Raw genomic sequence first — 10,072 nt, 5'->3', positions numbered from 1 at the left:
TCATAATTTTTTTTACCATTGACAGAGACGGCTACATACAATAAGATAGCATTAGCCAAGAGCTTGGAGAACATCTAAAAAACAGAGCAAGAATGAAATTCAAAACTGATAACAAAAAAACAGCAACCAATAGAGGAGGAGATTATAGATTAACAGAATACACGAAACAAGGCTGGAATTTTTCCACTACCAAAGTGAATATCCCCTACCTTAATATGTTCTTTTGCCTGAAGGACTACCTCCTTGTGTTGAGTTAAAAAATTAACTAAATTAATTAGTGATGAAAAATATTATTTTTGGGCAAAATAAATAATTAGTGTTGATTAATTATAAATTTTATATTACTAATTATTTATAGTTACAGGCCAAATTAAATCTTATAGCCCAAATGGAATGAAAAGCAAATGGCAAGGATGGTGGGGTGAAAGCAAAAAATTAGAAGTCCAAGAAAAAGCAAAGAAAGAAGCCAGATGGGCCAAACGGGTTGCTTAATAAAAACCCGATCCAAGCCCGTGTCCATCCCACAAAGCTTCTCATACAAGATTGAATCCTTCATTCCCTCTCACTTGCTTTTACCAAAGCAAAGTTCTTCTCTTCCCTGTCCCAGTCAAATCACTGAACTTTCAAAAAGTGAGAAAGAGAAAAAGAAAGCTTCTTCCATAAGCTTATCACCAAAGAAGCAAGAGAGAGAAGGATTAAGCTTGAAACACAGAAGTCAAATCAGAAAACCCAAACCAAATCAAGCTTATGTTAAAGGTAACCCATTTCCTCTTGCATGTATCAGATCTACTTCTCTTCTTCCCAACACTCTGCCATTCCAAAAATGGGTAAGAAGAAAAAGTTGATTTCTGCTCTAATCTGCTGTGTATCCACGGTCACAAGTGTATCTTCGGGACCAAGTTGGTTTTTAATGGCTGAGATAGGGTTTTACCATTGAAAACATCTGTTTATGATGTCAAATGTCTTCGGTCAAGCAAAAAGGAGACAGCTTGGAAATCCCTAATTTGGGATAAATAAAGAAAGTTATCTCTGTTCACCACTGCTGTACATCAATGATCAAGATTGTTTCTTGGAGACCAAGAAGTATCTCAAGGGTTCAGATCTGGGTTCACCATTGAAAATAGTTTTCTTTGCTTCCCTGAGGCTTTTGGTCAAGCAAGAAAAAGTCATACTCAAATTTCTAATTTGGAAATTAACTGGAAAAGTGACGTGGTAAGCTGGAAGCACACAGCTCAAAAAGTTGACTTAGGGAGAGCAGCCCAGTAACATGCAAGGAGATAAAAGAAGACTTTCTGCTCATTCAGAAGCAAGGAGAGAAAACCAGAGTGTGAGAATAGTGTTCTGAAGAGAAGTTCCTCTACTTGGATAATGCTTTCTTTCAAAGAAGCATTCGGCCAATACTGAAGAACTGTATCTGAGGTTTGCGAATCTGGTTTTGCACATAGCAAAGAGGCTGCTGATAAAGTCAATCTCCTTCATATTTTACTGATTGTAATGTACTTTTCTAAGTTTATCTTTCTGTAATTTCTAGTGAGAAAAGGCATTGTGAGAAAGCTCAAGTAAAAGCCATGAGTGGAAAAAGGCTGAGTGAAATACTTGAGAGAAAAGCCTAGAGTTATTTTCAGATTTCTTTAGGTATGTTTATGTCTTGTATCTTGTACCTGTGAGGTATCCCTTTCTTATTTGGGTTAGCACTAAGAGTGAATAGTTAGGTATTAGCATAGCCAATGTCAAGTTAGGTTAGAACTTGAATGTGAAAGGATTGGGTCAATCCTGTGGAATTGGTGTATGTAATACTGTTAACTATAGTAAAATTCTTCCATAGTTGTGGAGGAGACTGGACATAGGTTGCATAGCACAAGGCAACGGAACCAGGATACATGCTGGTGTTAGCTTTTCTTTTCTCTGCTGTGTTCTGTTTTCTGATATTCATGAGACAAAAATAAATTGTCTCATAAATTTTCGCTGCTGAGTACAAACTGAATCAAAATTGAAAGTTTGTTTAAAAGGGGTCATAACAGCAACTTAAAAGGAAGGCATAGATTCAACCCCCCTTCTCTAAACCTACCACAACCTTCAATTGGTATCAGGAGCTAAGGTTTCAAAAATCAAGCTTAACCGCTTAGAGCAAAGATCCAATGGTGAACAACCTGGGCACAACCACAGTTGCCTACACCCTCACTGAAGGCCAGTCAAACAACCGGCCACCTTTCTTCAACGGGAAGAACCATTCCTACTGGAAAGAAAGGATAAGGATTTTCATCCAATCTATTGACTATAACATATGGAAGATTGTCGTGAGCGGTCCCAAGATCCCAACAAAAACAAGTGCTGATGGAGTGGTGACTCCAAAAGAAGAAGCTGAATGGAATGAAGATGATAAGAAGAAGATAGAGCTGAATGCTAAAGCAATCAACCTTCTTCACTGTGCTATCAGTTTTGAAGAGTACCGGAAGGTGTCTACATGCAAGACAGCCAAAGAAATCTGGGAAAAACTTCAGGTTACACACGAAGGCACTAAACAAGTCAAAGAAACGAGGATTGATATGCTGCGAAAAGAGTACGAGATGTTTAGCATGAAGGATGGAGAAAGCATTGATGAAGCGTTTGAGAGATTCTCAATCATAATCAACAACCTTGATGCTATGGGTACAAACTATGCAGAACAAACCTTGGTGAGAAAACTCCTTAGAAGCCTCACAAAAGAATAGAAAAACATTGCCACTGTCCTAACCGAGAGTAACAACATAAGTCCCATAACCTATGATGAGCTGAGAGGAAAACTCCTTGCCTATGAAGCCACACACACAAACACAAACTCAAAGAAAAAGGGAATAGCCCTCAAGTCACAAATAGAACCGAAAGAGAGTGAGTCTAGTGATGGTATTTTAGATGACAAGCTTTTGTTTTTTGCTAGGAGATTTAGAAGGATGATGAAGAACAAGGACAAATACAAGGGTTCAAGTTCAAAGGAGCACAAGATTGACTTGAGCAAAGTGACGTGTCATCATTGCAAGGAGGCTGGATATTTCAAGCTAAACTGTCCAAAGTTCAAAAAGGAGGACAAAGGTAAGAAAGAAAGGAAGAGAGTGCTCATGGCAGCTTGGGAGGATCTTGAGAATGACTCAAATGAAGAAGAAGAATCTGAAGGAGATGATAAAGACTGCTTCATGGCTGGAAACAACAACCTTGATGAGGTAAATTATTATGATTTGACCATTGAGGACTTGCAAGCTATTATTGATGATCTCACTTCAAACACATCAAAACTGCTTGATAAGTACAATAAATGCAGATCTGAAAGAGATGTGTTAAGAACTGAAAATGATTTTCTAAAAGAAAAAGTGAAGGAAACTGAATGTGCTTTGGACATTATTGAGGAAAATAGATTTCTAAAATCTGAACTTGAAAAATTAAAAGGAAAGCACATTGTGGATCCTTCTCATGAGTTAATTGCTGAAAATGAAAGATTAAATGATATGATTAAAAGATTGAATGGTGACTTAGTAAAATTTGCTCAAGGTTCTAGTAACTTGGACAAATTACTTGCAAGTCAAAGACCTTTGTTTGAAAAATCTGGTTTAGGCTACATAGCCAAGGAAGATGTAGTTTCTAATATTTCCTCTATAAAATTTGTGGCTTCTTCATCAAATACCAAAATCATACCAAACAAATCTGGTATTGAAAATGCTCCAACATTTGAAGAAAAATTTGATGAAGTATACACAAGTGAAACTGAGCCTTCACCAAGAACTGAACCGAGTTCAAACCGGCCAGGTTTGGGTTACATTTCGAAAAATGAGAATGCTTTCAAGAAAACACCATTTTACAACAAAACCTCATATTCAAAAGGTAAAAATGTTCAAAGAAATTCTGGTGAAAATGCTCTTGCAAAGAGGAATAACTTTAATAAAAATCAGTTTGTCAAAAGAAATGCATCTCCTTCAAAAACCAGAAAATTTCAACACTTTAATCATTTCAAGCAATATAACTCACCTCAGTTTCAGCAACGCACATCAGAAAATCATTGTGTTAATTGCAAGAAATTTGGTCACTCATATGCACAATGCTTCATTGAAAAGAGAGTTGTAGGAAACAAAGTCTATAATGTTGTTTGTGATTTCAATGCACTTGGGCAACCAAGATGGATTAACTTCAAAGGACCCAAATTAGTTTGGATACCTAAGGCTACTTGAAACTCTTCATGCAGATTTGCCTAGCATCCAAGAACAAAAAGGACATGTGGTACATAGATAGTGCATGTATCAGATCTACTTCTCTTCTTCCCAACACTCTGCCATTCCAAAAATGGGTAAGAAGAAAAAGTTGATTTCTGCTCTAATCTGCTGTGTATCCACGGTCACAAGTGTATCTTCGGGACCAAGTTGGTTTTTAATGGCTGAGATAGGGTTTTACCATTGAAAACATCTGTTTATGATGTCAAATGTCTTCGGTCAAGCAAAAAGGAGACAACTTGGAAATCCCTAATTTGGGATAAATAAAGAAAGTAATCTCTGTTCACCACTGCTGTATATCAATGATCAAGATTGTTTCTTGGAGACCAAGAAGTATCTCAAGGGTTCAGATCTGGGTTCACCATTGAAAATAGTTTTCTTTGCTTCCCTGAGGCTTTTGGTCAAGCAAGAAAAAGTCATACTCAAATTTCTAATTTGGAAATTAACTGGAAAAGTGACGTGGTAAGCTGAAAGCACACAGCTCAAAAAGTTGACCTAGGGAGAGCAGCCCAGTAACATGCAAGGAGATAAAAGAAGACTTTCTGCTCATTCAGAAGCAAGGAGAGAAAACCAGAGTGTGAGAATAGTGTTCTGAAGAGAAGTTCCTCTACTTGGATAATGCTTTCTTTCAAAGAAGCATTCGGCCAATACTGAAGAACTGTATCTGAGGTTTGCGAATCTGGTTTTGCACATAGCAAAGAGGCTGCTGATAAAGTCAATCTCCTTCATATTTTACTGATTGTAATGTACTTTTTTAAGTTTATCTTTCTGTAATTTCTAGTGAGAAAAGGCATTGTGAGAAAGCTCAAGTAAAAGCCATGAGTGGAAAAAGGCTGAGTGAAATACTTGAGAGAAAAGCCTAGAGTTATTTTCAGATTTCTTTAGGTATGTTTATGTCTTGTATCTTGTACCTGTGAGGTATCCCTTTCTTATTTGGGTTAGCACTAAGAGTGAATAGTTAGGTATTAGCATAGCCAATGTCAAGTTAGGTTAGAACTTGAATGTGAAAGGATTGGGTCAATCCTGTGGAATTGGTGTATGTAATACTGTTAACTATAGTGAAATTCTTCCATAGTTGTGGAGGAGACTGGACATAGGTTGCATAGCACAAGGCAACGGAACCAGGATACATGCTGGTGTTAGCTTTTCTTTTCTCTGCTGTGTTCTGTTTTCTGATATTCATGAGACAAAAATAAATTGTCTCATAAATTTTCACTACTGAGTACAAACTGAATCAAAATTGAAAGTTTGTTTAAAAGGGGTCATAACAGCAACTTAAAAGGAAGGCATAGATTCAACCCCCCTTCTCTAAACCTACCACAACCTTCACCTTGTATGCTTCAGGTGCCATGGTTGACATCTTTAAAGGAGGACCGAAATGGGGAGTATGCAAATTCACTGAGCCTAAAGCCAGCCTCACACTAGTAAATCCAAATTTCAAATTAATTTCTCCTGGAGCATACAAATCGGCGCATGATGATATGCAAGAATGGATTAGTTAGCATGAATCACATAAACCCTAGAAAATGAGAATTTCTCAAATAAGGAACCACAATTGAATAAGAAATGGATGAAAAGGTTACTGAGGTGCGAACTGAAACTAGAGATCATAATGTATGACAGAGGCGGCGATAGAAACCACCACACGAGGCTTCAAGCCATCGACAGAGACTGTGACATGAACTAGCGACAACCAACGCAGATTGAGGATGAGGTGGTAGCCAATAATGTTACTTGAGTCGTTCGGTGTAGAACTTGGTGTGAGGAAGAGGAGGAGATGGCGGCGACGGCAAAGTGAAGAGGTTGCGATAGCAAAGTGAGGTGATGGAGGCACTGATACAGTAAAGAGGGATGAAATGTGAGAAATGAGAAAATGGCCTCAACGGAGAAAGTGATATTCTTTATAATTAAAATAATTAAAAAAGGATTGAAAGAAGAAGAACTACAGGCAAAGTTAATAATTAGTTAGTGACCATTCATGTAATTGACGTTACAAATGAAGTATTAAAGGCAATTATTTATTTGCCGGGAAAAAAAGTCATTTAACAAGAGAAATTATGGCTATATTAATATGGCCGCTAAATATTTGTCGGTAAAGATTAAATTTTTATGTGCACTTATCAAATTTACATTTAATTATTATAAAATAACCAAACTCTTCCTTTGTACGAAAACAAAATAACAAAAACTTCGAAAAAGTTTTCTGACCGAGCAGTTGAAGAAGAAAACGTCAGAAATCGTCTATGACTCTTAGAACTCCATTGACCGAACTCAAGGGAAAGGGGAGCTACGTCATCGTCAACTTCCACCAAACAAAAATGACACCAACACATAATGGAGGAAGATACCAATAATTTTATTGCATTAGATTTTTTATTGAAGTTACGAATATCAAAAAATCAAGCTCGAAATATTTGGTGAGGGCCACGATTCCATGAAAGCTCACACTCTCTCTCCCGTCTTTCTTTTTTCTTCTTGTCCGTGACAAGAATGAATGAATGGAAAGGAATATGCGATTGTTATGATTAATAACAATTTGTAGTGTAAACCTTATTAGGTGTCATAACTAATCAATGAAAGAAAGAATATATATATATATATATATATATATATATATATATATATATATATATATATATATATATATATATATATATAAAAGCCAATTTCTTTTCCTTTGCTTTCAAATGGGTTCGTTGGAAACTATTCCATTATATATAATAATAATAATAATAATAATAATAATAATAATAATAATAATGAATAAAATTAATTTAATTTTACCTATCAAAATAGTTTCTAATAAATAATTTAAACTAATAGAATAAGTTATAATTAAATTAAACTTCAATAATTATAAAATTTTATTTAATTATTTTTGTTAAAAATAGTTTTCGTAAAAATAAAATTTCAATATAATATAATAACTCATAAATAACTAATTATTTAATTTTTAAAACTTCGGGGTGTTACATAACTCATCTCTGTTAGCCTTAGAGCCTAAATTCTAGGTAGCAATCTCAAACAGCAATTTAAAAAAGTCTAGAAAGCACGAGAACCCTTAAAAATGAAGAAGAATCATTTTTCAGCAAAACAGGCTCCATGCGTACACACACCTCAATTTTTGATTATCACGCGTACGTGACCCCAGGTCGCGTACGCGGGGTGCTGGACAGAAACCATCACTTGCGTATGGTGCAGGAGGCCACGTACGCATCCTTGCGTTTTGGTCCATCTCGCGTACACATTGCATAGAGCGTGTACGCATGAGGGCCTACCAGAGACGCACGCCCGCCTATAGGGTGCCCGTGCACGCATGCTATCCCAGATTTGCAAAATTCTGTAAAGTTGCAGAAATTAGTTTTAAACACCAAACTTAAACGTTCATAACTTCCTCTACAAAATTCCATTTTTCTCAAACTTTATTTCAATTTAAAGATCTTTAAATGAACTTTAATTTAAGACAAACTTCAACCAATTTCGAAAACTGAGTCTCAAGTTATAATCCACCAAAATTCACTAATATTTGATTTTCACCAAAAGTTAGCTAGGTTCTCAAACTTTCAAAACTCACAATCAAACCAAATAATATACTTTACCTTTCCATCACAATTCAATCAATTCAACATCTACTTTAAATTAAGTCATCCACCATAACTCAACAATTCCACAATTTCTACATCAAGATTCCAATATCAACAAATTTAACACAATCTCACTACTCATAAGCATCACTTCATGATTACCATAATCCAGCTTCAACATCAACAATTCTTATCACAAGTCATCAAAATCATCACAAGCATCAAATATCATAATCTATTATCAACAATTCAAACCTATCCAATGGTCCACTAGCCTAAGGGTCTAGAAATATTACATATTATATAGAGAAAACCAAAATCATACGTTGGCCAATTCTCAATGTGCTCAACACACCAAATTTGAGCCCAAACAAGCTTTCAACCAAAATCAAGCCACCAATTCCAATCCAAATGCTTCCAATTATCCAAGACAACAACAAGCACGAATGCTCAAACTAACATCATATATTTCATAAAAAAATAAAACCTAATATTCACAATATACCAAACTACATGGGTTTTTGAGAAACTTTACCTTATCCACTGAAATTTGGGATAGAACCCAATAATTCCTCACTAATGGTTAGTACCTAAACAACCAAAACACAAAATTTCACTCAAAATCAAAACCTAAAATTCGAATTTTACAAGGGCAGAAAATTGGGCAGGGATTCTCGAGATTTTTACCACATTGGTTAGATAAAACTAACGGGCTTGGCAAGAGTTTTGCGTAGCCGTAAACGGCACGCGAATAGGAGCTCCGTAACTTAAGTTATGGCCAATTGAAGAGAGGAGTGAATAGTGTTTCTCCTCCTTCCTTTCTTTCAATTTCCAGCTGCTAGGTTTAGTGTGTGTGAGTTATGAGCAGAATTGGGTTCATTAATGGGTTTATATATGTTGGGCTTGGGCTCAATTTGGGCCAGTCCAACCCGTTAGCATTTTTGGCCCATTTGACCCTATTTTGGGTAAAACCTTTAGATTTAGCGCCCAATTTTCAACTTTAAGTAATTTTCTAAGTTTTTTGACTGTTTTTACTGCTCTCACACAATACTGGACAGATTTAAGCCGATACTGCCGGCCACTTTTCTGGTACGCGTTTTGGCGCAATTTTTCACAAAAAATTATATTTTCCAACTCAAAAAAATATACTGAGTCCAAAAATCATATTTAAATTTTCTAATTAACATTCTAAAGTTTTGGATCCTATTTTGGGCAATTAATTTATTTAATTAAGTGGTTAATTAAATGCGGTTATTGTATTCTCCCCACCAAATAAGAGATTTTGTCGTCAAAATTTAGTGATTACCTGAGAATAGCTCGGGATAATCCTTCCGCATCTCGGACTCCAATTCCCAAGTATGCTCTTCCACTCCCGCTCTTCTCCAAGCAACTTTGATCAATTAAACTTCTTTTCCTCACAGTTTCTTCACACTAGTGTCGTCAATCCGCAATGGTGTTACATGAAATGTCAAGTTCTCCGACTCGGGATCTAACACATGAGCCGCATCGGACGTGTACTTACGGAGTTGGGACACGTGAAATACGTCATGAAAGTTAGACAAATATGGCTGCAAAGCTACTTGATAAGCCACCGGCCTGACTTGCCTCAAGACCTCAAAAGGCCCAATGTACCTCGAATTCAACTTTTTAGTTTTAATCACGCTTCCAATCCCAGTTGTCGAAGTAACCCTTAGAAATATATGCTCGCCCACTTCAAATTCCAACGGTTTCCTTCTCTGATCTGCATAACTTTTCTGTCGGCTTTGTGCAGTCAAGATTCCAACTCTAATCTGTTTAATCTTCTCAGTTGTCTCGGCTACCAGATCTGTCCCTAACACACTTGCTTCACTGGCTTCATACCAACACAGAGGAGACTGCCACTTCCGTCCATACAAAGCCTCATACGGAGCCATTCCGATACTCGTATAAAAGCTGTTGTTGTACGCAAATTCCACCAATGGCATGTAATGGTCCCAACTTCCCAGTTGATCCAGCACACACGTCCTTAGCATATCGTCCAACATCTAAATAGTCTGTTATGACATTCCTTAGTGCGTGCTAAACGCATTTTTTGGAATATCATCCTCCATCACCCTTATCTGATGGTATCCGGATCTAAAATCAATTTTTGGAAACACCGTAGCTCCTTGCAACTGATTGATTAAGTCATCTATCCTCAGCAACGGATACTTGTTCTTCACAGTCACTTTGTTTAATTGCCGATAATCTACACAAAGTCGCATTCTTCCATCC

General features: G+C 36.5%; 1 protein-coding gene and 1 pseudogene across 1 annotated transcript; one reads left to right on the top strand and one right to left on the bottom strand.

Moving 5' to 3' along the window:
• Positions 1–2,138: 2,138 nt before the first annotated feature.
• LOC148545838 (uncharacterized) lies at positions 2,139–5,737 on the top strand (annotated as a pseudogene).
• Positions 5,738–9,234: 3,497 nt separating this feature from the next.
• LOC110266889 (uncharacterized) lies at positions 9,235–9,732 on the bottom strand. Its single transcript, XM_021111934.1, has one exon. It carries the CDS (start codon positions 9,730–9,732, stop codon positions 9,235–9,237), a length of 498 nt encoding a protein of 165 aa, XP_020967593.1.
• Between the last annotated feature and the right edge of the window lie 340 nt (positions 9,733–10,072).

The sequence above is a fragment of the Arachis ipaensis genome, chromosome B9 (genome assembly GCF_059453495.1).
Source record: "Arachis ipaensis isolate K30076 ecotype BB chromosome B9, ASM5945349v1, whole genome shotgun sequence".
Taxonomy (NCBI): Eukaryota; Viridiplantae; Streptophyta; class Magnoliopsida; order Fabales; family Fabaceae; genus Arachis; species Arachis ipaensis.
The sequence above is the reverse complement of the archived record's forward strand: the minus strand, read 5'-3'. Positions and strand labels throughout refer to the sequence as shown.

Bases quoted from the DNA above. Each gene is read 5' to 3' on its own strand.
- LOC110266889 (XM_021111934.1), bottom strand. From the start codon at position 9,732: ATGGCTCCGTATGAGGCTTTGTATGGACGGAAGTGGCAGTCTCCTCTG.